Source organism: Cynoglossus semilaevis, chromosome 1 (genome assembly GCF_000523025.1).
Source record: "Cynoglossus semilaevis isolate Cse_v1.0 chromosome 1, Cse_v1.0, whole genome shotgun sequence".
Lineage (NCBI taxonomy): Eukaryota > Metazoa > Chordata > Actinopteri > Pleuronectiformes > Cynoglossidae > Cynoglossus > Cynoglossus semilaevis.
In genome coordinates this window covers 11,761,414-11,789,413 of record NC_024307.1, presented here as the reverse complement: position 1 = coordinate 11,789,413, position 28,000 = coordinate 11,761,414, and the positions used below count along the sequence as shown (strand labels likewise).

The following is a 28,000-nucleotide window of genomic DNA, read 5'->3' as shown; positions in this document are numbered from 1 at the left end:
AGGCACCAAGTGAGCATTCATCAGCTGATGGGAAATTATCTTTAGCCTTAAGGAGAGACCTCACTGAATGGTAATACTTTATTATTAAACATTTCTAAACATAATTGACACTTCATACTCATATGAAAATGTCCTCAGGCCACTCAAACTTTATATACTTTATTTAAAAAGCTGTAATTCCTCTTAAACTGCTGTTCTTGAAATATTACAAATAACAGCATTTATCCCACTGTGTCAAAAATAAACATATACATAAATATTCACCAAGTAAATAACATTTGCTGATATTCGATTTAGATATGTTAATTTAGGATAGATAAAAAGTAGTCAAATTTAACCAAGAGCATTGGGTAGAAGTTAGCACCTCAATAGCTAGCAAAAAATAAATGGAAAAAATAAACATAGCTAAAAGCCCGCTAAGTCTTTTTGGATTAAGTGGCTGGTGAGTGGACATCTGATCTTAAAAACATGATTTTATTCATTGATGCCAATGTATATGTTTAGCAACATAAACGAAACCTTGTGCAGATATTGTGTGATGCTTCATTAGCCTCGCTTGAACCCAATGCTAATGTATAAAGGAATTATAAATCATTTAGAGAAAATGAGTCGCAGACACAAAACAGTGAGAAGAATAGAAAATGTATTGCTATTGTAAAGACACTCTCTGGTCATTTTACAGTGGCTACATCATGTCAGAGGCAACTGTCAAGTAAAACGCAGGATATGTTTAAGTTTGACTGTAAAAATATTTTTTTTCCTAGGAATCTGTGAACAGAGCAACAGTACAGCACACACAAGAGGCTAACTGGGAACACTGCAAACACTGCGAAGAAACATGGCCGCTACTTTAACACTCCTCATCAGTGCAGTGATGTGGACTTCTAAAGAAATTACAATAAACACAGGGCAGTTCTGCTGATGAGTTTAAAACTGAGCTTCAACTACATTTCAATGAAATGTACGAAGAGAATTCGGTGCCATGGTGCAAAAAAGGAAAATAAAAATACTCTGTTTTAATAAATTGGCTTTAAAAATACACTAAAAACTCAGTAAAACTATTCTCATTAAATTATACAGTTATTGATTTAGTTCACATTTTTCTGGTAACAAAGCAAAAAAAAATTCAGAGCAAAAAAAATAATTCAGAAATCATCATCACTGGAAGAATCGTCCGTGTTTTCACGCTGGTCGTTGGTCGTGTTCTCATTGGTGGAGGTATTGCTGGACACCTGAAGTGACTCTGATAAACATCTCCCGAGATCTTCAACCTCTGGAGATTGTCCGTGAGGCGAGACTTCCGCTCGATCCTGATGAGAACCTTCTTCACTGGATACAGCACTGGTGTGCTGCTGGGTTTCAGTGCTGACCGTTCCACTCGTGTAAGTCGTTGTAATTTGATTGTTCTGGAATTCCTCTTCGTTGACAGGTGTATTTTCCGAAAGAAGCTCACTGAGCTGAGGAGAGCCATTGGATTTTTCCTGACTGTCGAGTTCCTGCTCATTTCTGTTTGTGTTTGTAGATGAAGCAGCCTTTTCAGTCGGATGTAATGGTGTGGATGTTGATAAGGCTTCAGTGGAATGAGGAGAACCGCTGCGTTTATTCACTGAAGCATTGGAGAAGACGTCACTATCACCTCTGGTCTTCGCTCGTTTCTCCTCTGACTCCAGATAGGGTAGAAGTGAATCCACTAGATCAGTGCGTTTATCAACACCTGTTCTGGAGGTGGGTGTGTTGGTTGGCTCTTCAAAGTCTTTACGCAGCACGACCAGAAGGTGGCGCATTTTATCCTGAAACAAACCATGCACACAGATGCATGTGGGTTTCAAGTATCAAAATATTCATCACACATCCCACAAATATTGGGTTAAAAAAAATCAACAAAAACTTTTTTGGAAAAAATTGCAAAACCTATATTTAGAATTCCTTTAAATACTGGTCCACTCACCTCATCGAGCTGGTGCCGATTCATATCAATGTGGCGTTTCATCACTCGTTCTATGACCCTTGTGAAAAACACCCAAACATTTAAATAACAGTAAAAATTCTTAAATCATCTTAACAAACGTGATCCCAAAACGCGTCGACTTATTCTTAAATCATCTAAACAAACGTGATCCCAAAACGCGTCGACATACCTGTCAGAAATAAAACTTCTGGTCAAGATATCCTCTGTTACAGCAGAAATGAATTCCAAGTATTTTAGTTCTTCTTCCCCATACCTGTCAGAAATAAAACTCCTGGTCAAGATATCCTCTGTTACAGCAGAAATGAATTCCAAGTATTTTAGTTCTTCTTCCCTGATGAGACATTAATGTGAACTTTTCATTTCTAGCGTGGAAACACAATCCTTAACTGTGTATCATGATTTCAGAGCTGCGCAGCGATTGGACACGACACTGACGACTTACTCTGCATTTACTTTCCTCATTAGGGCAGATTTATATCTGTCTGATGAGACCCTAGAAAAAAAGACAGTGCATAATTATTTGAAAACTTTACAACATGACATTGAGGCCTTAAAATGATAACATTTCAGTTCACATTTTTACCTGGAGGAGGAGTCAAAGAGTAAACAGTCTCTGCTCCTGTTCATTTTACCATGTGGTCTGGATGCTAAGAAGTAAGTGCTGTTCAGCTCCTCCTCAAACCAAACCTGCTCTGAAATGAATCCCTATAAAACACAGCATGGTGTAAAAAGAGAGGTGAGATTAAATACTGTTGCATTTGTAGTAGAGCACTGAGCCAGGAGAGAGAACAGTTCCCTCTGAAGTCTCTTACCTGAGATGGCTCATCAACATCCTGTGTACATTCTTTAGGTTTTGTGCTGCAGAGACAAATAATTTAAGACACACAAAAAAGGTAAAAAAGAAAAATTCTGCAAGTAAAAAACCATTACCTCTCAATATTTGTGTCCTGTTCAGAGTTACTGCAGTCCTGAGTGGGCTTCCTGCGCGGTGCTCTGTAGTAGCGATATTTCTCCAGATATGAACTCCTGTCGGACTTCAGTGTCTTTGGAGTGAAAGGTTTGTCTGGTGTAAAGTTCTGCGAGTGTTTCTGGAGCAGGTCCCCGCTGTACGTTTTCTGGAATGGGTCCTGGAAAGATTTGTGGAGGCTCTGACCTCCGGAAGCTGCCAGGGAAAGTGCTGACTGTTTTCTGATCAGAGCTGCCTCCAAATTGCGAGCATTTAATTGTTGTGACGCCGGGCGGCTGTGATGAGGAGGAGCCGGTTTATGGGATGGATAATCAATGTCCTTCACGTGAAATGAGGTGCCGAATCCAGGGCTAGAGACCACGGAGCTTCTCGAGTAGAGATATCTGCCGTCATCATACTGCATGGATAGTCTGCTCTAAAAATGAACGTTTATTAAGTTAGATATCAAATGCTATTTTAAATGCCAACTGTAGCTTGTTTTCTGTAGGAAACATGCAGGAGTGCAGTGATGTCAGACCTGGGCTGGGGAGCGGAAGGCTCTGCTGTGCTTCTGTGGGAGAGAACGAGCCGACTGAGGACGACTGCCTTTTCTGACACGATCCTGTTGGATTTGGTCATTGTCTGTAAGCAGGTATGGAACATGAATAAACACAGACATTAGTTTTCTCTCACACTGATGTTGTATGTACACCACTTCATTAGGAACACTAGTCCTTCTCCTTATCCCGTGTCTGCAACACAGAGCATTTCTACACACTGCTGACATTCAAACTGAGCATCAAATAAAAGAAAGTTAATTTAAATGACTTTGGATGTTCTATGGGTGTTGGTGACAGTAGGCCATGCGGATTTAAAAAAAAAGTGCTGAGCTACTGGGATTCCCCCGCATTACTAGCATAGCTAGGGTTTAGAAAGAATGGTTGGCAAGAGACAATATCCAGTGGCACGGGTCAGAGGACAATGGACAGACTGGTTTAGGCCGATGGAAAGAAAACAGAAACTAAAATAACCGCTGGACAGAACCAAGGTCTGCAGAAGAGCAGTTCTCTACATTCAACATGTTGGTTCTTGAAGTAGATACAGTAGGTAGAGCAGCAGGTGACATCAGCAACATTCACTTGTGTCAGCTGAGAACAGGACACTGGGTTGGCACAGGTTCACCATAACTGCTGTGTTATCTACCCTCTTCTGTACTACTACGCACCATTGGTATAATCTGCACTAATTGAACTTTCACACTACTTATTCTGAGTGTGTTCTTGCACATTTTTGGTAGTGGTGCTGTGATAGGTGGAGAACATGTTATTGGTGTGTTTTGGTCCTTAGTGGTCACTGATTATTACCTAGAATCCACAGCTTAGCCAAGTATTTCATTGTACCAAGTACAAAGATAATAAAGACGATTCTATTCTATTATCGACCACACTGAACCAATCCTCTACTTTCAGCAGTACAACCCGCCGTGTCATGAACCTCAACGAATCTACAGTCCTGTCCGTAAACACAAAATAAGTCATTGCACATTAACAAACATCCTTGGTCTTTCCCAGATTTCAATCTTACAGAACTGCAGTAGTATGTGCTATAACACAATTTTGCTATAATTCAAATGTGGTTCAAAACCTCTGGCAAGTGTTTCCAGCATCTTGTTAAGTATATGGCATGAAGAATAATGTACCTGATGAACTGACCAGTGAGTGTTATATAATAACGTAATGTGTTACGTGCACCTTTTCATTAGACCGCACCATAATTCTTCTCACTTTTTTGGTTGTCTGAACCTCGGAATCATGTAATAATCTTAAATGACTGGAATGACTCCAGAGTTCTCCCCAGAGAACAACCTAACAGCCTTTAACTGCAAGCTACGTGACGGTCGAGTACTATGGTGTATTAACAGGAAGGGGGGTGGGGGGCATTACTGTAAGCATTAGAGATAAGCTGCATCCTGGGCCTAAATGTGATGTCGGAGACTGCATTAGTGAGCACGACTGCTAATCAATGCTGTTGTCAGAGCAGCTACTGACCAGTGATGCAAAGAGTTAAAATGACGGCGAAACAAAACCTTTTTTTTTATGCTTCTTATTCATTTACAAGCACCTAAAGCAAAGGTTCTGTTACCGATTAACTGAAACTTGATTAACTTCTCAATAATATTCTTAAGTGGTGTCCAAGTCCTGCATATAACTTGACACATTCATGTGTTTGTGCCGAACAACTGCTGTATCTGCATGTTCTCCTCACACGTTCTAAGAAGCAGTGCTGCCAGTCTGTTTCCTGCACAGATGGGGCCCCTCAGTAGTAATGCCCACCACTTGTTTCCATGGCTCTAAGACACTCGATAGTGTCATTAAGTGGTGGAGGAGTAGCGCACATTGGATTTAAACTCAGCTCGTCCTGTATTTGATCAATAACCGTCATTTGATAACTCACTATTCAACACTAGCACAGTGTTTACAGACAGATGGATTTTGCAGAGCAAGCTCCTCCTTTCTGTCATCAGATGTCATATTGTTAACATGTAGTCCATTTAAATTTCCACATACATATAATTCAATATTTTATAGGTCGGAGGGAAGAACAAGATTAACCACAGTCGAAGAATAAATCGGTGTATTTTTTATATGTCTTTAAAAAATACATTTTACAACCCATTTTAACAGTTAAAAACATCTATAATCAATACTTACACTTCACACTGTGTACCATGCTTCTGGGCACAGAGTTATCAATGGCAGCTGTGAGAAAACAAACAAACATATGACATTTATTACCTGGGTTTGTTATAAAGCTGAATATTAAATTAAAACATTAAATGTGAGCACCTTTGGCCGAGTAAACCTTTTTGTAATGAGACACCATGTGGTCTCTAACGATGGACTGTGTCAACTTGCTGGATGAGTGACTACAGAAAGCTGAAAATGGAGGAGATGAAAGAATAATTACAAACAAAATATCCACAAAAGATGGATTTCAAAAACTGATTTGCACACAGATATAAAAGCTTACAGCTGTTTTTCAAAGTCTGTGCTCTCCTCCCAGTGCTGGAGCCCAGTACAGATGACACACTCCCTACAATACACATATGGAGGGATACACATGATGGCTAGTTGTGTTTATTCATAAAACGAGTTACAAAACCTGGGTCAAGAATACAGAGCTAGTCAGTTTGTAGGGTATAATTATCAAACATTATTTCTTTGTATCTTTTTTAAATGTATGTGCTATTCTTCTTTTCCTCTTAACTATTTGTTCATGTAGTGAAGAGCTATAGTACATTGAGCACTTGTGTATTGATAAACAGATATTTTTAAAGATATTTTTCTAAACTACAGTTCGTCTACTGAAAAAATGCACATATATTTATGTCAATAAAATTACCCTAAGTTATTTCTATTAACACTTTTACGAAAAGAGTCTGACAAGAAGACATTTACAAGACGACATTGTCTCTTCTTTTTCTATGGTACCGTAAATAGTTAAGGGTAGTTTTATAGGAACCCTATATACGTAGACACTTGGGATGTTAATTATCAGAACGAATCGAATTTACATTAAAACTTGTAAAAGTATCAGTGAGTACTTTCAACCATTAGTTAGCTCGCTATTGCTATTAGCATTTCCATACCTGTTCTCGATTCCATATTGATGTCAAACTCAGCGTATCCCATTTTCCTCGTGAATATTCCCCGACGCGGACTGCAAATAACTGCTACATTCAAAAAGCACAGTGCGCGCGACAGTAAACATTTTAAATCGCTTACGTAGGAAGCTAGAATAACAAAAACAAACCTTAATGCTAACTCATAAGCAGATGAGACGCTAAGCGAGGCTTCTCCGTCGCCATGCCGGTTGCTACGGCTGCTGACGTAATGACGCAAAGGCGTCAGCACGCAGGGCGGACACGCCAAATTGGTACATCATTATTTAAAAAAAACTTTTATGATGAACAAGTTATGATAAATTATGGAATCGTTTTCACTTTCAGCACAAAAAACCTCTGCATCAAAAAATAATTCTTCAGCAGAACAGAAAAGCTGTGTGAATTAATTAGGTTTAGTCCATTCTTTGAATTTCTCTTACATTTCCTTGTAAAAGATGTTACTCAAGATAAGGCATCACATCACACAGCAGTGTCAGCAATGTGGAAAAACAATGCAGGACACACAGCAACTAAAAGAACATCTGATCAAAAAAACAATTCTGCTCACAAGACACAATATCGGCAGCATTACTAATTCTATTGTTCTGCTGGTTTGTTGGTTAGACTTTTTACAACATCTGTGTCATTTTACCCACCAGGCATTGTGAGAGCATTAGTGGTTTTTAGTACTTGACACAATTGATGAGAACATATTTTTGGTCAAATTAGAAATACTCACTGATGATTGTCACGTCAAAAAAGCAGAATGTTAGTTGACCATAACCAGCCTGTGATAACAAAATTAACAAGCAATTGTACAGTAAGTAGAGATGAAGATATGTAAACGTTGGCATGTAGACCCAGCCAAATCTGCAGAGTAATAATGTAAAGATAGCCATGAAAACAGTTGTTAAACAATTAGGTCGACAAATGTTAGCTAATGATGTGACATTGTATAAAATGGTACAGATAGATAGATAGAGAATAACATAATTTAAGTATATACAGTCTTTTATCTATCAGTGGTCATAAATAATGCAGGTTTTCCCATATGTGGATGATGTCATGCTTTAGGTCTACCAATGATTTGGAGCGCTGCATACCGGTCTCCACATTCACCGGCTGCCAAACGATGAGGAGATAATCCAGCATTGGATACAATAAAACCCTCAACAGTGAGTATGCTTTTAACAATCACATAAGTTAACGTGTGTATTTAATCGATTTTACAACGTCATCCAGCCGTTTGTAGTGGATTTAGGTGGAGTATAGTGAGGTTTCGGGGATGAAAGGGAGGTGCGAGCATCCTTTCCCGTTGTTCCGGCGGCCGTGCGTAAAGTTGCCCGTTTGGACACAGGCTGCGCGGCGGTACTGGACCGGATCCCTGGTTCCTGTGTGTGTGGCACTGAGATTGGCTGTGGTCTGGACACAGAGCGTTTTACGGCTCAGAGAAAGGTCTCAGAAGTCTCTCAGTCTGTCAGGCGATCACCACGTGTCCAAACGAGGAGGAGAGAGAGAGAGAGAAACGGGGGGAGAGGAGGGGGTTACAGCAGATGCAGACAATGCGATTTTGCGGTGCGTTTTTACCTCACACATGTTCTACCCAAACCCATGAAAACATGGTCATGAAGATGAGTGAGAAGGATTTCTCCTGATTTGGTTCTTTATTTTCAATTTTTAATTGTTTTCCTGATTGGCGCCGGTCATCTCTTCTATGCACTCTGATTGCAAACAAATACCGAGATGAAATTCCCAATAGAAACCCCAAGAAAACAAGTTAACTGGGACCCGGAACAAGGTAAATACAGCTTTGTTTTTCCGACTGGCAACTTACGATATCTATCGATTTATAGCTGCTTTAATATCGGCAACATTTTAAAGAAATCAAATCAAATACTCCTACTGTTGTCTTTTTAAGATATAATTTAATATGAAAATTAATCGTGTGATTAATTGGATTAATATGTACATTTTATAGGGCGTTTCATTTTTAATTTTTATCTCGATATTTACTGAAACGGCACAGAACCAAGCAGCAGGGAGTGGACCTTTATTCTCTATTATTCATGTGCTCAGCTGCGTATGGAAGGAGCGCCGCTGTTTTTGCGTCAAAAACACAGAAATATGATCGGTAGACCGGAAACGTAGGGGTAATTTTTAAATAAAAGTAGAAAAACTGACTAAAGGACCGAAAAAAAATCTACCTTCGTAGTAATTTGTTGTAATAAAAATACTCAAAAACAATATCTATTAAGTAATATAATTTTCTCAAAAAATTGAATAATTTCGCTGTTATAAAAATAACAATAAAATATACGTATGATGTCGTATCGTTAATCAATTTAAGACAGCGCATAATAATCGTCAGATTTGTGATTGGATTTTGTTTCAGACCTAAGCGCTTGAAATACAACAGTCTTTAAAGCTCTTATTTTGAAGGCAGTTATAATTTTTTACCGGAAATAAAGTTCTTCACGTTTGATTCCCCTCTGCTTGAAGCTTGATGCTAAGCCTCTCTCTGTGTGGGAGTGGAATACCTGCAACGTAACCTGACCCACACAAATGTACACATTTACTCCAACTTCGAATTCCAGGTTTTACACACGGTGCTGGTGATACAATATTCATGGCGGATCTGTTGTCAACACTGCAAAAACAAACAGCAGAACCATTTCTATATTTTTGTCACTGTCAGTACAAGAAACCAAAAACAAGGACTAGGACACATTTTTGTTGCCAGTGCAGCGACAAGTATAAAAACCGAACTAAAAGCATTACTGAGATTCACAACTTTTCGAATAGTTAGAGAATAGACATGATCATTTTCCCAGAATCCAATGCAGTGAGCTGTTACTCTTTGCAACAGAAGGTTTAATTTACCTGATTCAATTTAAATTTTCCATTTAGTTTCCGAAACATTTCCTGGGAATGGAACTTTCTGGTATTTGGCAGTAAAAACAGCTAATTGATACAGTAATGTATACAGTGTACTTCCTGGTGCTCTCCTGTACTTCCTGACCCATTTAACAATGCGTATGCATTGCCCAGACATGTTAGATGTGGGGAGTAAAAGAGACGGCGTAAGCATAGTATCGGATGAAAAGCTTTATTAAATTTGTAAAAATCAATAAGCTGCAGCTTCAGTGGTTTGAAGAAGCTGTATAATCACACTCAGCCTCCACCCCTGGCCAGCGGATGTATTCAGGAGGATCTGAAAAACAATTACAGTCTGACTCTGGACTAGTTATGGATTTCGTCCAAAACTGTCATTATTCTACCAGTAGCATCTTCTGCTTAATCCATCACACGGACTGCGACTAATGATGTACCAGATATTAATGTGGAGTTATGGTCTTTTTATGGCTCAAGTCATGCCACGCTCTAAAAATAGCCGGCCACCGCCCATAAAGGACCTAAACTGTAAATTGAAAACCTCTGTTTTGTACCTTTTGTAATCTGGTGACATCACTTTGTTGTTATTGATTCACTCGTGAAGACACCGAGAGATTAAATACCAGATTTATAGCGCCTGTAGCAGAGGGTTAAACACTCCCTGGATGTCCTTGGCTCATCAGGGTGGTGTGTGGTTCTCAGTGGACATGTGTGTCCAAGTGTGTGTCCGTGTGTTTATGTGGGTGTGTGTAGGTTTGTGTTTTTTTTTTTTTTTAGAATAACTCAACAGTGACACCATTCCATTAAGCTAAAGAGTGTCTGCTTGAACAAACCTTATTCATATTCCTGCCTGTGAGAGTTACATCATAGTGGGTACCCGGCTACACCCATGGCTCAGAGGCATTTCATTCTCCATGCTGTGAAAGGTTTGGAGGTTGGAGGTGAAGGCCGCAGCTCTGAATAGCCTCCAAAGTGCCTCATATACATTAAAGAAATCTAAATTTGGCCGCTTGTTGCTGCTGCTTCATGGTTGACCTGCCATGGCAGCACACGTGAATTTATTATAAAATCCAGCCAGAAGCCAATGACAGAGAGTGGCACTTACTCTTCTCTTATCGTCCATTACAAAAATTGAATCCTATCCAGCCCATAGGCTGAACATGAGGAAGAGATGGAGCCATCGGGTGCATTCAAGGTTTTTTTCAGGCTTTTTTGAAAGTGAAACATGAGGTGGTTTTGTAAATTATGACAGTTTATTGAATAAAATTGGAGTAAAATGCACTTGAAAAAAAATACTGAAATGTAACAATGCTTTTGATTCTCAATGTGTTGTTGTGACAAATGCTGTTGTAAAGAGACTCAAAATTTACAAAAGCCAATTTTATTCTAAATTTGTTCTAAGAAAGGAGCGTGAATTCATTTTCTTTGCTGAGTTTAGAAAAAACATTTTTTGATGTGCTCTACTGTTGAGGCTGCATTTAGTCCAGCAAACCTGACGTCTGCATATTAAACAATGTTTTGGACAATATTTATTAACAAATGGCACTTTTCACAGTATTAGTTGCCATTGATTTACCCTATGTTTAATACGGTTGTCAAAAGATTACAATTTATAATGTGGATTAATAACAACTCTGGATTAATCTTGATTAATCAAACATAATTTGGATCCAATTAATCGCACGATAAATCAATATTTCTAAAAGTGACAAAAGAAGAGCAATTTTCAGTCTGTTGCTGAAACTTCATAACACATAACAACAAGTTTCACACCTTTTTAAAACTGGGACTGATCCAAATGATGGAATGCAGGGCTTCATGGAATGGTGTTAGATTTTAGTCATCACTGTACAACGTGTCGACAGTTCAAAACCTGTACTTGCAATCCTAGTGTTTCATGTATATAAAAGTAACCAAACCAAATATTAACCCCAAATTCCTTTAACTTCACTCCTTCCCCAGTGGCTGTTCAGACCCACTTGGTCCCTCCCAAAAAGGTCCAGCCTGGCATGGTGAAGTCCAGTCTGGTCCAGGCCAGCGTCGCCACCATGCAGAACCCAATGGGCTGCGATCCAAAGGCCAACGGTCACTGTCCGCTGCCCCGTCTGTCCATTTCCTCCCGCTCTGCCAGTGTGGTGGCAAGTATGGACACCAACTGGGACGCCTCCACCGCAGCAGCCCTGCACTCGGTGATGAAGTGGAAGACGGTGCTCGCTGTGTTCATCGTGGTTCTTATCTACCTGATTTGTGGAGGTCTGGCATTCAGGGCCCTGGAGATGCCGTTTGAGAGAAACCAGAAGACCAGCATCACCTTGGAGAAGGCTTTGTTTCTGCAGACCCATTCCTGTGTCACTCCTGATGAGCTGGAGGCAATCATCAAGGTGAGGGTTTAAGTTTCATTGTTGTTGTCTACTTCATTTCCCTCCCTGTCTGCACTGATCACTGGTGAATACATTAGCTTTGATGCATATAATTACTTTTCATCTCAAAGAGACGAATGGAAACATCCACAATGATGATTAATAATACTGATGAGTAGATAACTGTAAGAAAAGAGCCAGAGGAGTGACCTTTACACCAGCAGTGATTGCTATCAGGAGCAATCGCGATATCTTGGGCTAATTAAGTCTCATTCTATTAGCTGATCACATGAGCTGAAAGTCACGGATGCTTCGTTTTTATTTTTTATTCATCAGCCTTCACAGACTTCAGAATAATTCACAGAAATTGTTTCGTAAATTTGACCAAAGCTAGCTACACAATAACAAAAAATTGCCTGGGGATAGCATACAAACAGAAGATACTGCAGAAATATGACAAATAAAATAAGGATAACTAAGTGAGACCCGAAATACTTACACAGTTGTCAAACATATAGCCTAAAATGTATAAGAATTTGCTAAAAGAAAAATTAGCCAGGTAGCTAAAATGCCTTGGTAAGGGCTCAAATTGGCCAAAAGCAGATAAAAACTTAGCTCAGTTACATTTTTGCCCAAAAGTAACTAAAACAATTCCAAAATACAGCAATTGTTTTGCTAAAAACATAGAGCCAGAATATAGCAAATATATACAGTAAGTTAAAAAGGGTGGTTAGCATGGTTAGCATGATCAAGCTGTTTTTTTACAGCCAAAAACATCTACACAAATATATCCTTTTTTAACATTTTTTTACCCTCATTCGTGTTATGATAAATTAAACACATGCTTTACTGCATGATATATGCAGTACTACACCTACTCTCTGTCCTTTGCTTGGTTGACAGCTGATGGCTAAATGTCATAATAAGGAGTCAAGACAATCCATCCTCCTGCAGTAGGAACAGTTTTACCTTCAGGCTTATTATAGGGATAATCAGCATCATTCTCATTGACATGTGCTTGTCATTTAAAAATAAACCCGGCTGTATATTCCATGTTATACAACAGTACACCAGTGGCTTCAAGTGTTGTGCAAATAGTAGTAAGCAAGACCTAGTTTAAAAAAAAAAGTATTTATTGGTATAATGGAACAGTGCCAGTTTTACGCTCAATAAGAAGGGCATTGAATTCCAGGGTGAAACCCTGAACTCCCACACATTTTGGATGAGGAATATAGCTCTGAGCGTCGGCGGTGTGGTTATTTTTACTGTTCAAGAAACAGTGAAAACTGATCTTTTCTATTCTGACACTGGTGTAGTATTAAAGGAACAGTGTGACTGTCAGATTGAATACTTCAATAACAACTATTCTAGAAACTCTGTCTGACCGTAAACTATCTCCTAAAGTCAGAAAGAGTCACTGAGAGAGAGTTAGAATTGAGCTGAGCTGGAACATAATACAGATGAGAAATCTCATCACAGCCTGAATTAACTGCGTGTCAAACTGTACAGTAGAGCAAAGCTTTACTCTGGTCCCTAACATTTCACTCTGAGTTATAGGTCAGGACTAAAGGTCACTGTATCCATCTGACATGAGCAACACCAAGCCAGATTGCAAAATGATTTGGGATGTTTCAGTGTGCACTTGTTAGGTTTGATTTGTGGGGAAGCGAGGTGATAGAAAAGGTTGGAGCGAGTCAATCAGTCCAACTCTTCAGTGAGGATGTCGATCGTTTTTTTTTTTTTTTACTCCGAGAGAAATCTTTAGATTTTAAGGATTTGAGCATGTTGTTCATGAAATAATACTATAGTCAATAGTAACGTACAGTTCCATCCATTTACTTTGTACTTTTCACTGGTACATGTGCATCTGGCATTTAAAGGTTGTGGTTGCTGCTTTGAAAAAAGTGCTTCTGTTTTTTTTTTGTGCTTTGAAAAAAGTGCTTCTGGTTTTTTTTCAAAATTTTACAAAACATTGCTTTTATTATAATATATAATAAAAAATGTATATAATATAACTCTCTGCTAGAATGGCTCCAGTTCATGTTAACATGGACGCCTGTCTCCCTATCATGCCGTTTAGTCTGTTGCAAAGAAGGATCTTTTGTTTTTCCCTGTCACCTTGCGATGCATCGCCGCTGGGCCTCAAAAACACAAAACAAGTTTGTAAAAAGGAAAGGAAAAATCAATGACAGCATTTCCAAAGGAAATGTCTAGAAATAAAAACCATCAATGTTGTATTTTTTTCTGCTCCGGAGGAAATCAATTATTGTCTGCGCGGAGCAGCAGTCGAAGACGCCTGAAGCACCAATGTAGCAGTGATCTAGTCACAGACGAAGCTTTCAACTAGACAGATGGCTAGATTTAGATACATGACATAATATTTAACAGCAAAATCAAAAAAAAAGATAAGGATCTGTAAAAGCCAGTAAACTGAATGTCATAAATAAACAGCCTGCCTTGCTTTCTCTAGAGCGAATCAGACCTCTATTAGTGCGCTTTCACACCAGACCATTTTGGTCCACTTCAAACAGACCAGAGGTCATCTCCCCAGACAGTCAAGTTTGATTTTGCATTTGTAAAAGCTTGTTGGCAGTTGCTTAAAAAAAAACAAACAAACAAAAAAACGATTGCAGTTTGGACTGTCCTGTTGGCAGACGTGCATTTTACCAAATGATGATAATCCTTCACATATTTCTGTGGCAAAGATAGTACAACATGTCATGTCTGCATTCCATAGTGGTAGTTCTCTTCAGCTAACAGGCCTTCAGGACATGTGGCAGTTCTTCGGTGGTAGTTCTCTTCAACTAACAGTAGAAAAGGCCTTCAGGACATGTGGCAGTTCTTCCTCCAAGAGTCTGTCTGTTATTTTACCATGCTCTGTTTAAGGTTCTGTTTGTGCTGCGTCAAGCCTGTCACTCAGACAACAGTTCTCCGCTGGGACACGGCCGTGTGACTCACCGTGTGGGTCTGTAGAGTTTAAAGAAAAACACTTAAATGAGTACTAATTCAATTTCTCCAAGTGGCACTGTTATCAATTCAATTGGCTAAATATGTAGCATTGGTCTCTTACTGGCCATTTTGGTCTTTGGAGCAGCGGCAGCTTGTACTGGCATTATTGGTACAATTTAATAACAAACTGTTTTGCCATAATTCCTCCGAGAACACCGTCATAATAATAAAAAAAATAACCCAGTAAAAACACACAGCCTGCGAAAAACCAAATTGGAGGGTAAAGATACAACAGCTTATTGACAAGCGTTAGCAGCAGTTAGCTACAGCTATTGCAGCTAGAGCTAAAGTCCTGTTTCAGTCTTGTACCCAAAAGTAGCAGAAGCTTCAAAACACAGTAATCATTTTGTTTTGGCTAAACCTAAACTAAGAAGTTGAGAGTCATTCAAGATGGCTGAAAATGTCCAGTCATGTTGAAAAATAAGCCTCTGTTCTACATTTGTGTTAAATACGGTAAACAAAGGGACAGGAAAAACAGCTAATTTTTTTCACTCTGCTAACAGGTTTGCTCAGTAATCCAGTCCCGTATATAATTTTGTGAGTAATCATTGCACCAAGCTAACTTGCTAACAGCTACTATATTTCTCTAAACCAAAGAAGTAGTTCTCCTACAGCGACTGTACACCTGTTTAACAGTCTGTTCAAACTCAAACACGGATCGACTGAACCCTGCGTTCAGATTTAAGCAACACTTTGTTCCTGGCAGCACAAGAAAAGCCCTGCAGAACCTGCTGCAGTGCTTCGTCATGGAGTCTGTCTGGGATCTGGTAACGAGTTCAGTGAAGGGTCTCTTCATGCTGTGTCAGGCCTGTCAATCAGACGCCAGCCCACCACCGGGACACGGCAGTGTGACTCACAGATGTCAAACAGTTTAGTGGAGGAGTTCACAGAAAAATGACAACCTTTAAAAGCATGTGTGTGTGTTTCTGTGTGTGTGTTTCTCTGTGTATATTTGATGGAAGGAGAAGTCGACAGATAGAGCGAGAGCCACAAAAGATGCCATAACACACTTGCACAATTTATTTCAGCAATCCATGGTCAGAACCTTGAAATATATGAGTTAGCTTTTAACATTCAATGACGGCAGCACTTGATGACATTAAAAAAACATCGAACGTGTAAAAGAAAAACAGTCCAGCTTTCAAAGACCATACTTTACTGTGTCTTTTGAATAATGTGTGACGTTAAAGAAAAAGCCTATGTTTGTTGACTAACTAAGAAGGAAAGTGAACAGTGGGCAGCTTTTTGGGGAGCAGTGCTTGGGGACGGTGCCATGCTCAGAGCACCTCAGTAGTAACTTGGCAGCTGATGGATTCGAACCTGCAACCTTCCAGACCCAAGTACCCTTCCTTAACCACTAAGACACCACTGCCCAAGAACTAAAGAATGTGACAAGTCCAAAAGGTAGAGAATAAGCGAACAGTAAAGAAAATGACTAAGAATCACACACAGAAGCAGCAAAAAAATGATAAAATAAGCAAAGTCTTTGAAAAAGCCAAACTAATTAGCTAGTTGTACAGTTTGACAGAACATAACTACAAATTAACTAACGGACTGCTTAGCTAGCCACAAATCCAGAAAAAAGGTTTATGAGGAAAATGAAAAAAATTACAAAAATAAGTATTTTTACTAGCACTTTTTAAATTCATATTTGAATGTTTAAACTAGATTATTAGGTCAGCTTTGTAATGAAACCAATTAAAACACAGTGAAAAGCAAAAACTTCTGTTAGCAAAAAACAGCTAAATCTTAGCCTAATACTTTAAGCCATATATCACACACACACACACATATATAGTAATTAGTCTAGAAATTGGCTCGTGTTTAAACCTTGTGTTGTATAAATCATGTGTTTTACAGCAGTGTTTTTATTGGTCCATCAATTAGAACCACTGTCGTCAAACTGTGGTTATGTTGATGAGTTCACAGAAATGTAACGACCCCATGGAGCACAAGTACAACCGCAGACAAAACTGTTTTTTTGTTTTTGTTTTGTTTTGCTCCACATCATAGTGTGTGTCCATACACCTCCTCGGGTTCATGCTTAGGGTCTGCGTCGACCTGCCACAGTGCACCCACAAATCCAGCAGTGCTAATTGGTCTGTCGGGGTGACTCACTCTGGTGGCACAATGTGAAGCCAGTCTTTTATTGACAGCAGTCAGGCATCATCTATCCATGAGTCACTTATCCATAAATAAAATTTTCATTCCTACTGAGCTACCTGCTGTAAAAGTGCGTCAAGACACACAACCGACCGCACATTACCATTTATGTATTCAAAAGATTTATTTATAGCAGTTAAAGAGCTGAACATTCATGCAACTTTACCAAATGTACCGTCACCGCTGGGTCTGAGAGAAAATATGGACATGACAGGAAGCAGACCCTGGATCTCTAACTTCCTGTAACTATAGTGACATCATCAACATCAGAGGTTGACAAAGTCTAACACTGTGTGTTTACATAGACACATGTCTACAGAAGCAACTTAATATCAAACGTAATATTTGTATTTTTAAAAATATATATAAAATATGCCATGGGAGGCGCCACTGAGTACGTGGTTACATCTCAGAGATTGTCACACAGGTGTTGCCATTGAGTATGTGGTTCCTCTGGCGATCAAACCTATGACCATTTGCGTGTAAGGCAGATCTGATAACCACTAAACTATATAACCACAAGTTATGAAAATTAGCTAAAACAATGACAAAAAAAAAAAATTGCTTACCACCGGTATATGAATATCTCAGAATTTCTTGCAGCACAACAAATCCTTCCTCTAATTCGGCTGTCGCTCCACTCAAGTTTCCCTCTTCATACATATTATTTCTTCAATTGTTGTTGTGTCTTTTTTTTAAACAAAAAGATAATATAAAGATTGTACGGTCATGGTCACATCACGTCACCGTAATTCTTATTGTAGTGTGCACTCGTACGTACACTGCGGCCTTATCCAAATGTTGACTTTCAAAGAATCGGCCGCTGCTTTGAAGTGACTGTGACGCTGAAGTGTTAAAACAAAGAACCACACATCAATCAGTCAACCACACACACCTGCAGCCCACACACACACACACACACACACACACATGCGTCTCATTCAAACTGACGGTCACAGAGAAGCTGCAGAAATGGACTGAGTGCTGCAGCAGGCAGTGTTTGGCACTCAACCACAGGAAAAAAAAAACAGAGAGCGAGGCTCCATGCTGGTTGGATCATTGCCTCCACCTGCTGTGGGGTAGAAGGACACACTGAGAGGATGAAGATCTGCGTCTTTATTGATCACGCAGCAAGAAAAGAAACCCTGTTTAACTAGGATTCCAACGCAAATGTGTGATTTTCAACCAAAATATAACAAATGAAAACCCTCACCGTTCCTCCTTATTTCAAAATGCTGTGCAGCACTAAATCTGATTTTTTTTTTTCAATTTTCACAAGAGCATGTGTGAAAAAAGATTTTCTTCAGCTCCATTGCAGCGTGAACTTGGCTGCGAAAAAGACGAAAGACGAGAATAGCTCATACCGCCTCATACAGTATTCAGATACATTGTGAGGCTATTTATAGCCTCCCCACTCCAGAATTAGGTTATTGGGGGGTTTATGATATAAATATGGCTTTGGCACTGTGAGACAGCCTGGACTGTTTACTGTGTAAATGAACTGCAGTGATCAACAGCTGCCATTTAGATTCATTGGTGATAAGAGGCAGAAATGTTCTGTAGCTCTGGTTCTGTTTGTCAGCAGCTGATACATATTTTATTTCTGGGATCTGCTTGAACCTGTTTACTGCCAGCATGGAAGAATTATGTGGGTGTTGCAGTGAAGGAATAAGATGAAGATGCAGCCTCAAAAAAAATTCTGTCAACAAGACTTAAGCCATACAGAAATGTAACAGTTTGAATTTCCTAAGTTCCTCCACCAAAACTGCTATATTTAGACAAGAAAAATAGAAGTAACAACAGAGATCTCTTTAGTGTTGTTACAAAGAATTAGAAATTATTGGAACAAATTGGAAAAAGTCAGTGTAAAAAGGCTTTTAACAAAAAATGAAAAATGTGTTTTAAACACAGACTTGTTATGGGAAGATCTACATTATTGGATCTCAAGTAATGAACACATTGAACTCACTGATTGAATATGATGGAGTCCTCCAAACAAATGTATAAAAAAAAATGGTGGAATGGAGGCAGACGATCCATTGTGTGGACCGAAAATAAGACTGATATCTTCAGACTCCTATCATATAGTACCATTAAACCCTGCAGTAGTAATTCTACTTCCTGTCTTGTTGTGGCTCTATGACCTGGCTGTGGGACTGATGAAATCCTCCATCCATCTTTCCTGCCTCTCCCTCCTCGTATTACGGGAACTCCTCAGCCAATTTCTTATGACCTTGCAGGTTAAACCTGAGATAAACACACAGGGCTAATGGATGTTTACCCACAGTCACCGCACCTGCATTACACAATCAGGGACACGTGTGTGTGTGTGTGTGGAAGAACATAAACAACAACAGCAGAGTGGTGTTGCTGTTTATGCGCTCACTCCCTCTGTGACATAAGGACTCTACCGTCAGTCGTCAAATCCACGTCCTGTTTAGGAAAAGATCCTCTGTTATGGCGTCCTCACACATGGTTTCAGTTTCTATTTACAAAGTTACAATAATCAGATTACGCCGCGGTGAAATATAATCCTCTTCATAATCTAATTGTTGATTTTCCAGCACGCTGTGGACGCCGTGAGCGCAGGAGTGAGTCCTATCGGAGACACGTCCTACAATTCCAGTTACTGGGACATGGGCAGCGCCTTCTTCTTCGCTGGGACTGTCATCACAACCATAGGTAAGAGGAAAGACGTTTTAGTCTCACAGTGGTTATTATTCAAATGTGTTTGTTCTTTTCCAATGCCTCCCCCAGTGGCGGAGCGGTGTAAATGTTTTCAGCGTTTCCTTGTCCTCGTGCGGGTTCAACCAAATCCTTCTCCATCTCCTGGGATGCTGTTAAATGATGCAAACCTCAGACCTAGTGGGAGATGATATGATAAGGTCAACACAGAGGAGGTGCTCATAGGAAAAACACCACCACTGTTTATGAGCTATTTGGAGAGTACTGACATTTTTTTGAGGAGGAAATTATTTGAATTAATCCTTTATATATTATGACATCCCTCTAATAATAGACCAAATAGTAATTAAAGGCCACAAATTACATATGAAATGCACATTTATGACCAACAATATTTAACAAAACACCAAGAACCTTTTTAGGCAGGTACATTTGCAATCATTTAAATAAATAATATACATTTAAATAAAAACATTTAAGCCTTTAAAAAAAACCCCTCAAACTTTTCATTATTATTTTTTTTCTTTCTCTCTTCAGTCCAGTTTACTGTGAGAGACCAGTCTGGATCTTTTAATAACCAGATATCGTTTCACTCATGAACCACATTATCAACAATAAAGCTGCTGCAGTGAACATTTCTTCTATTAGCCGCACAGTCCCATTAACATTAATGGAAAAACCAGTGCTATTGCCCTGTTGTTGTGACACAGAACAGAGATTCCATTAACCATGATGTTAGCTCATGTGTTTCCGAACATTCACTTCCTTTGTGATTTTTACTACCAACATAATGAAGAAAGATATTATGTAATATTTCCACGTCTTAGTTGTCATAAGAAAAGTCATGTGTGACAGGACACTGTGCTCAACAGGCTGCTCCGGTTTAAATACATTAAAAGCAAACTGAAATAAGTCAGTTCTAAAATTGACATGTTCATTATCCATCCATCCATCCATCCATCCATCCATCCATCCATCCATCCATGCCTATTATTTTGGTAAATTTTTTTGTCTATTCATGACTCTGTTTATTTTGTATTTTATATTTTAAAAAATCACTTAATATGGACAGACATTCTAACCCAGGAATGTCAATGTCACACTTTCAGACACATTCAGATATGGGAAAAAAAAACTTAAGGCAACATAATAGTTGTTTTCTAATAATAGTCAGAATAATGACAATTTACCAAATAATTGTGTGAAATATTAATTGTTGACTGTTGATAATACAGGAAAAAAAATCTTAAGGCAACATAATAGTTTTTTTCTAATAATAGTCAGAATAATGACTCACCATGTTAGACAATGTACCAATTAATTGTGTGAAATATTTTAAACAATTTTAAAACTTGTTTTAAAACACCTGATAAAAACAACTTTAAAATGTATGTTTCATCATTAAAGACATTAAGTAAAGATAATAAGTAAAAAAAATTAAATTAATTTACAGATTCCACTAGTGTAATCAACAATAAAATAAATTTACAGATTCCACTAGTGTAATCAATGGGACCAAAATTCAGCTATCAGTAGACGCGGTCAGGCCCGTGGGCCGTATTTTTGCCCTCAACGTTCTAACCTGACCTCAGCTAACTCCCAATATGTATCTCATAATAAAGGCAACACTATGGAATTCAATCATTCAGTGTATACTCTGTCCCCTGGGTATTTTTATTGTATGGTGCTGCCACTGTTGGACTGTAATTAATGCAATTTTCTCTCAGGGGAAGCTAATTATTGTCTCTGTAGGAGGTTATTTACCTCAGAGCGTCTGCTCCGAGACGTAAGCGCTGTTCCATAAACAGTTCGATGGATTGTGTTGCATAAGAAAGTCTGTGCTGTCGCCTGATTCTCATCTTGTCCTCTCCACACATCCCCTCATCTCGTCATCCCCGTTTAACTTCACTTTTCTTTCCTTTGTGTATTATTTTCCCCCCTAACTAATTTCCATCTGTTTTTTTTCTCCCTCTCTGTGTTGTCATTAATTCAACAGGTTATGGAAACATAGCTCCCAGCACGGAAGGAGGGAAGATCTTTTGCATTCTTTATGCCATATTTGGCATTCCTCTCTTTGGATTCTTGCTGGCAGGAATCGGAGACCAGCTCGGGACCATCTTTGTCAAAAGCATCCTGAAAGTGGAAAAGATTTTCAGGGTAAATTGCATGAATTCCGGATTTTACTTATTTATTTTTTTCATTTTGATTTAAACCTAACAGCTTGTCCGTGTTTCTTTTTTTAACAGCAAAAACACAAACAGATTAGTCAGACTAAGATCAGAGTGACCTCCACCATCCTGTTCATCCTGGCCGGCTGCATCGTCTTCGTTGCCATCCCAGCGTTCTTCTTTCAGTACATCGAGGGCTGGACCACGCTGGACGCCTTCTACTTCGTGGTGATCACTCTCACCACGGTGGGAATAGGAGACTACGTGGCAGGTAACGCCTTTTTTTTCACAGCATTAAATCAAATAAAAACAAAGTTTAAAATTGTTGGTAATAAATAACGTTGGTCACTTTTGTCCAGGTGGAAACCGTAGGATTGAATACATGCCTTGGTACAAGCCCCTGGTCTGGTTCTGGATCCTGGTGGGCTTGGCGTACTTTGCGGCTGTCCTCAGCATGATCGGAGACTGGCTTCGAGTGCTGTCGAAAAAGACCAAAGAGGAGGTGGGGTTCATTTAATTACACCTCTCAGTATTACATTAGAAGAGACAAATGTATAAAAAGATCAGTCAGCTGCTTTCCTGTTCTTCACATCAATTGCTGTAATTACCAGGCAGCTATTGTTCAAAGTGAGGAGACTGTAGTGGTTTTACAGAGTCCAGAGAGGGCAGACAGTGACATATTGATCTATCGGGGTAAGAAAGAAGGAGTAAGGACAAAGCAAATAGCTAAATGTCCTTCCAGTGTCATTTGAGGCTGTTATATAATACCAAAACTAGCCAAAGAAGGTCAAAGAGGCTGGTTAAAAAAAGGCTGTTAAATTATCCACTGTGTCAATACACTCACTCAAAGATAGAGCAAAAATAACTAGACCCTAGCCAGTGTCTAAACATTAGCAGAATATCTAGAACTGTGTTAACATTTGTTAAAAAAAGTTTGTTTTAATTTGCTTACACTAACCACAAGTAAATAGAAACCAAACTAAAAGTTTGCTAAGAAACCAGGATACTAAAATTTGCCACAAAAGTACAAAAAAATACAACAACAAAAACATAGCTCTTATACCTCTAAATTAGCACATTAGCTAATACAGTAAATTGGAATTGGAAATGAACTGAAAGGGGATTTTGTTTTGACAGGTCGGGGAGTTTAAAGCTCACGCAGCTGAATGGAAAGCAAATGTCCGAGCCGAATTCCGTGAGACGCGACGGCGCCTGAGCGTCGAGATCCACGACAAGCTCCAGCGGGCTGCTACCATCCGCAGCATGGAGCGCCGCCAGATTGGCCTGGATCAGCGAGCTCACTCCCTTGACATGCTGTCTCCGGAGAAACGAGCCATCTTCGCTAGCCTGGACACTGGTCGCTTCAAGACCTCATCCCAGGAGAGCATTGACACCAAGTTGAACAACCTGAGGCTGAAGGGAGCCTGTGAGGCCTACGACCATCACGGGAACGACCAGGCACAACAGACTGCATCCTCCTCGGAGGAGAATCTCTTTAACCCACGCTTTGGATCCCTCACCAAACTGGGCAGGAGGAACAAGAACAGAGAGGTTCGGAGGAACATTCCTGAAGATGCGCGGCGGGCGAGTGTGGGCGTTAACACCGGCAGCGCCATGCTGGGTGAGGAGAGGACGGAAGAAGGGGACGACGACGATGGGGAGCCACGGGATGAAAACCAGGAGAGGAAAGAGGGGAACATCAGCCTGACAAACCTGTCCCAGTACGTCACGGACCGCTCCAAGCTGAATGGCTTCCTATCACCTCAGGGTAGGGAAAATAATCTGGCAATGGACCGGAAAGAGCTTCAGCCATAATCAGGACGTGCAGAGACAAACTGGCAGAGAATGCACTGTCATTTCAGATGTCAAGAAATGTGCCTTTCTGTTTCCCAGTGATTGGATTGGAGATGCTCCCAGGAATTTCAGCCAGCGTGCCATAGACATGTGTTGCCAAAAAAAATAAAAAATAGAATAAACTCTGAAAAGACACTTTAAATACCTCATTTGCATACTAACTGTTCAATGGGCTAGTTGTTGTAAGACCTTGGAAACACATCGACTTGACTTTCAGCCTTCATAGATCTTATCAGACAGTTAGGGGCTTCGACATTTGGTTTTCAGGCTGTATCTCACTTTTTAACAGTGTGGGAGAGAGAGAGAGCGAGAGAGAGAGAGAGACTCAGGTCGCTCGTCTTGAGGAACACTATCGATCTCCTCTCAGTCATCTCATACTGTCAGAGCTATATTTATTCCCAAGCTCTGAGGGACTTCGGCGGGAATCAAATGCAGAGTGAGCAGGGTTGTTCGTTTGCTGCTGGATCAATAGACAACACAAGCATTTACCCAGATGAAATGTACAAGTTATTCCTTAATGGTATGTGACTTTGAAATAGTAGCCATAAGGTCTGATATACTACACAGTAAAGCCTTCATCCTCTTTCACCTACTCGTGCATGGCTCTATTAGCAGTCGATCATCAGTAATAAACTTTGAACTCGTCTTATTCTACAGGTAACGACACAGATAATCACCTAAGGCCACGAGATTGTCCCTGATCTTCATTTTGAGCCTTTTTTTTCAAAGTTTGTACCATATATTTACATGATGTAATTGCTCAGAAGACTTTGATTAATGACTGTGATGCTATTGATTTTGATCTCTTGTTTTTTTTTTCAATTTCTTTTTTTTTTACATCAGTCGAACACATGAGTTGTGTTTTCCATTGACCTGTGAAATATGAACTGAATTTGTCTTCTTGTATTTATTTTCTGAAACCAAATCTGTAGTAAAATCACTTGACAAATCATCATGATATGGGCTTTTTTTTTTTGCATTTTGCAGTTTGCAATCAAGTCCCAGCACCAGCTGTGATAGCCTTTTGGTCTTCACTCTTATTTTATGCCTGGCACTGGTAACATCAACATTTTCTGTCCAAATTATTTTGCAGTTGAAGTTGCTCTAAAATTGTCAGTAATTTTGAATAAAATCTTTTTTGCTTTTAAACCTTTTTTTTTGGTTTAGAAATCTGGTTAATTTTTTTGGACCAATAATAGCAACAAGAAAAAACAATAAAGTAAGTTATTTTTTATTATAACTAGTCAATCTTTTATCATTACTCTTAGTTACAAATGGCAAATTCATCAATTCACTTTAATCCACTGAAAGAGAGGTGTCCTAAAACGTAACCTTGTGGAACTCCATTTTCTAATAAAACTGTCACTGAGCTCTAATTCTCATTTTCCACAGTAATCCCCTTCTCTGACAATAAAACAAACATAGCCCGAACCCTAACGACATATACCCATAAAAATACAGAAGCAAATTAAGTATTACAAACAAGAAAAGCAGATACAAAAGACAGAAAGACTAAATAGGTTCAGTACTTCCGTAGCAGGTTTTTAGTCCTCGCGACCACTCAGACCACGTTTCACAATTGTTTCCATTAGTTGCCATGGTCACTGCCCTTGGAAGGTACATGATATTATTCACAGACCAAAATGAAATACCATGTCCGAACTTCTCTTAGAGGACACAAGCAGGAAAAAATTATAGTTTTGAAGGATTCAGCCTGGACACGATGTTCCTCTTTAATGACACTGTCCTTTAGCTTTAACCCTGGGGACAGTGTTGTGTCTCGTAGAGGTCTGGTCATAAGATAAAAACAGTGAGAAGAATATGATAATTAATATTTGACTAAAAAAGAAAAAAGCACTCTGTTCCAGTTGCGGAAACCAGTTTGAATACTGATTAGTATTATGAATCATATCAGTTGAAGCGCACCATTTCCTTTGCCTAAACCAGCGGTTCTTAACTTGGGTTTGATCGAACTCGAGGGGTTTGGCAGAGGACAAGACACACACCCGACTCATATGATTTGTGATGACACGCCCCCCGCTTGGCCGTCACCAAAGGGTTCAGTGAATGTGCATATGAAACTGTTGGGGTTCAGTAGCTCCAACAAGGTTAAGAACCACTGGCCTAAACCAAGGAAAGTCACCAACGGGACGAGTCACAAGGACGAACAAAGTAGATGACATCAGTGACACAGATTCATTGGAACGCCACACCCCCAAACACACACTGTCTAAAAGCCTTTTTCAGGGTGATTAAATGCCACATTACATAACCACATCATAGAAGGCTCCACGATGATGGAGCCTTCAAGGTCTCCATCTGTGCGTGTGGTCCGATGTTCCCACGTGTGTGTTGTGCACCAGGAACAGAAATTAATCAGTGTGACAGATCAGTAAAGGGGAGGCCGTAAATTGTTTGTAATTGAAACAGTGACAACGTGTGTTTGTGGAGATTTCTCCAAGGTTATAGTGAATTTTTTTCCTTCCCTTTTTTTCCATCCATCTTTTCGTCCTCACCCCCCTACTATCTTCTTCATGAGAAATCACCAAGAAGTGTTTATATTCTCAAGTTTTTAAATTGGATGGATTTTGGCGCAATCATGAGTTAATCAGAGAGTGTGAATATTTTATATTGACCAAGTGAGAGATTCTGAAAAGCTCAGGAAGATTAAAAGCCAATCACTGAGTTATAGTGGAGTAAATGTTTGCATAAAACGGTGCAGTAATAATTTCACACACAACCAGACATTGATTTTGTGAAATTGTGAAAACTGTAATATTGGCCCCACTGACTAACCAAGTTGTTATGGATATGCTGTGCTGTATGTTGTGGCTCTGAATGTTGTAAAGTTGCAAATATATAAAAATATATTTTTCATGTGTGTTGTAGTTAAGAACTCTGAGGTTATAAGAGTGCCTTCTGTGGTTGATCACTGGTTTAAGCCAGTTGGTAGGTAAAGGAAATACAATACTTGCTTTGTCTGCTGAATAGAGGATGAACTACATGTTTCTGTCCACCAAAACAATATCAGAACCGATTGTGGTATTTATTGCCACGTGCACTGACAATAATACAGTTGTGGAAGTGCATTCAAACCAAACAATTTAAAATGGGAATATAAAAACCATAATTACATTTTTTCATTAATCATCACTAATCCACACCTATCTTGCATATTAAAAATGATAATCCAAATGAAAACCATAATACTATATATATTAAAGACTAATCAGATTAAAAATTATAATCCAACTGAAAACCATAATACTATATATATTAAAAACTAAATGTGTCAAATGACATACCCCTGAAAGCAGCCCACAGTTTGAGAACACTCCTCCCCCTAACCCCATGGACCACTGCTAAATGACTCGGCCTTGTATTTATTGTGTGGGGACTTACCTGTATTTGGTCTTTAGTGGCAAATAATGACACGCATACATGAAGAATGCATGCAAACACACACCTACATTTATTGGTATAAGTAACAGTAAATTAATTATAAGTCTATTTTAAGAGATTCAGGTCACTAACAAAGTTAAGGAAACGGATGGGTGTGAGTTCAAATCACGTGCTCCGCCCACGTGTGCTCGTTCAGCCTCTCTGACCATTAACATGTTCCTTTTTCCTGCCTCCTCTTGTTGCTTTTATGGTTTTATTGTGAAAGTTTTTATTGTGCTTTACATACAGAACAGCCAGCACAGGAGAATTGTGATGGAGAAATTTGTTTGTGATGAATTTGCATTTGTCAGACACAGCCACCTGAAGCAGCTCATTGTGCTTCACAACAGTATCTACCATAGAATTCCTATTTTGGTTGTTTATTTACAGCAGGTTTTTTTTCCACACAATTCTTTTTATTTTGTGTTTTGACTTTTTAAAAGTACCGAAAAACAGAATCTACACATATGGTATTTATGCTGTAAAGTACAACAACAACATCAGCTGATACTGGTTCTGATTGGTTAAACATACACCTCATGATGATTCAACAAAACATCTGCTTTTTTGTATGTGTACATGGAGCAATTTAATTTTTGATTTTGAAAAGTTTACATACATTAATAATAGAAATTTAACTTAAGTTTAATTAAATAATTTAAATAATTTAAGACGGCACTGATGTAGTGATATCACACACTGATCAGACTGAAGATTTGTAGGCAAATATTCAAAGCCGAGTACTTATTAGTATTTATGGCCTCTAGATAATAACAATGAATAATTTAAACAAAACAGTATTAACTAAATCTCAGTCTGTATTAATATGCCGACGATAAAGCAAATATT

General features: G+C 39.1%; 2 protein-coding genes and 1 long non-coding RNA gene across 5 annotated transcripts; 1 reads left to right on the top strand and 2 right to left on the bottom strand.

The window, feature by feature from the left end:
• Positions 1 to 100: 100 nt before the first annotated feature.
• On the bottom strand, positions 101 to 6,799 carry spata7 (spermatogenesis associated 7). Of its 2 annotated transcripts, XM_008311221.3 has the most exons (13): positions 6,729 to 6,799; positions 6,565 to 6,648; positions 5,946 to 6,008; positions 5,762 to 5,851; positions 5,627 to 5,674; positions 3,454 to 3,557; positions 2,900 to 3,351; positions 2,782 to 2,827; positions 2,553 to 2,674; positions 2,412 to 2,462; positions 2,223 to 2,300; positions 1,949 to 2,006; positions 101 to 1,790 (listed from the first exon to the last, which is right to left on the bottom strand). In XM_008311221.3, the coding sequence occupies exons 2-13, from the start codon at positions 6,605 to 6,607 to the stop codon at positions 1,146 to 1,148; spliced, it is 1,800 nt and encodes a 599-aa protein (XP_008309443.1). In that variant the 5' UTR covers positions 6,608 to 6,648; positions 6,729 to 6,799; the 3' UTR covers positions 101 to 1,145. The 2 variants fall into 2 exon arrangements, with proteins under 2 accessions (XP_008309443.1, XP_016893056.1); XM_017037567.2 differs by lacking the exon at positions 2,223 to 2,300 and adding an exon at positions 2,139 to 2,216 and having other exon boundaries at positions 6,565 to 6,785.
• kcnk10b (potassium channel, subfamily K, member 10b) lies at positions 3,485 to 24,751 on the top strand. 2 transcript variants are annotated; one of them, XM_008311201.3, is made up of 8 exons: positions 3,485 to 3,567; positions 7,654 to 7,754; positions 11,434 to 11,852; positions 19,568 to 19,685; positions 21,685 to 21,845; positions 21,935 to 22,127; positions 22,216 to 22,358; positions 22,994 to 24,751. In XM_008311201.3, coding segments are annotated over exons 2-8 (1,713 nt in total). In that variant the 5' UTR covers positions 3,485 to 3,567; positions 7,654 to 7,753; the 3' UTR covers positions 23,672 to 24,751. The 2 variants fall into 2 exon arrangements, with proteins under 2 accessions (XP_008309423.1, XP_008309432.1); XM_008311210.3 differs by lacking the exons at positions 3,485 to 3,567; positions 7,654 to 7,754 and adding an exon at positions 7,805 to 8,377.
• On the bottom strand, positions 22,260 to 23,098 carry LOC112487704 (uncharacterized). Its single transcript, XR_003051043.1, has 3 exons — positions 23,015 to 23,098; positions 22,465 to 22,541; positions 22,260 to 22,334 (listed from the first exon to the last, which is right to left on the bottom strand). It is a non-coding gene; the product is annotated as an uncharacterized LOC112487704 (long non-coding RNA).
• Positions 24,752 to 28,000: the final 3,249 nt, after the last annotated feature.

Excerpts from the sequence above, each read along its gene's own strand:
- kcnk10b (XM_008311210.3), top strand. The coding sequence starts at position 8,323 with ATGAAATTCCCAATAGAAACCCCAAGAAAACAAGTTAACTGGGACCCG. Across the intron at positions 19,686-21,684 it reads GACTGTCATCACAACCATAG|GTTATGGAAACATAGCTCCC; the intron begins GTAAGAGGAAAG and ends TTAATTCAACAG. Across the intron at positions 22,128-22,215 it reads AATAGGAGACTACGTGGCAG|GTGGAAACCGTAGGATTGAA; the intron begins GTAACGCCTTTT and ends ACTTTTGTCCAG.
- spata7 (XM_008311221.3), bottom strand. The coding sequence starts at position 6,607 with ATGGGATACGCTGAGTTTGACATCAATATGGAATCGAGAACAG. Across the intron at positions 2,675-2,781 it reads ATGTTGATGAGCCATCTCAG|GGATTCATTTCAGAGCAGGT; the intron begins GTAAGAGACTTC and ends TGTGTTTTATAG. Across the intron at positions 2,463-2,552 it reads CTCTTTGACTCCTCCTCCAG|GGTCTCATCAGACAGATATA; the intron begins GTAAAAATGTGA and ends CTTTTTTTCTAG.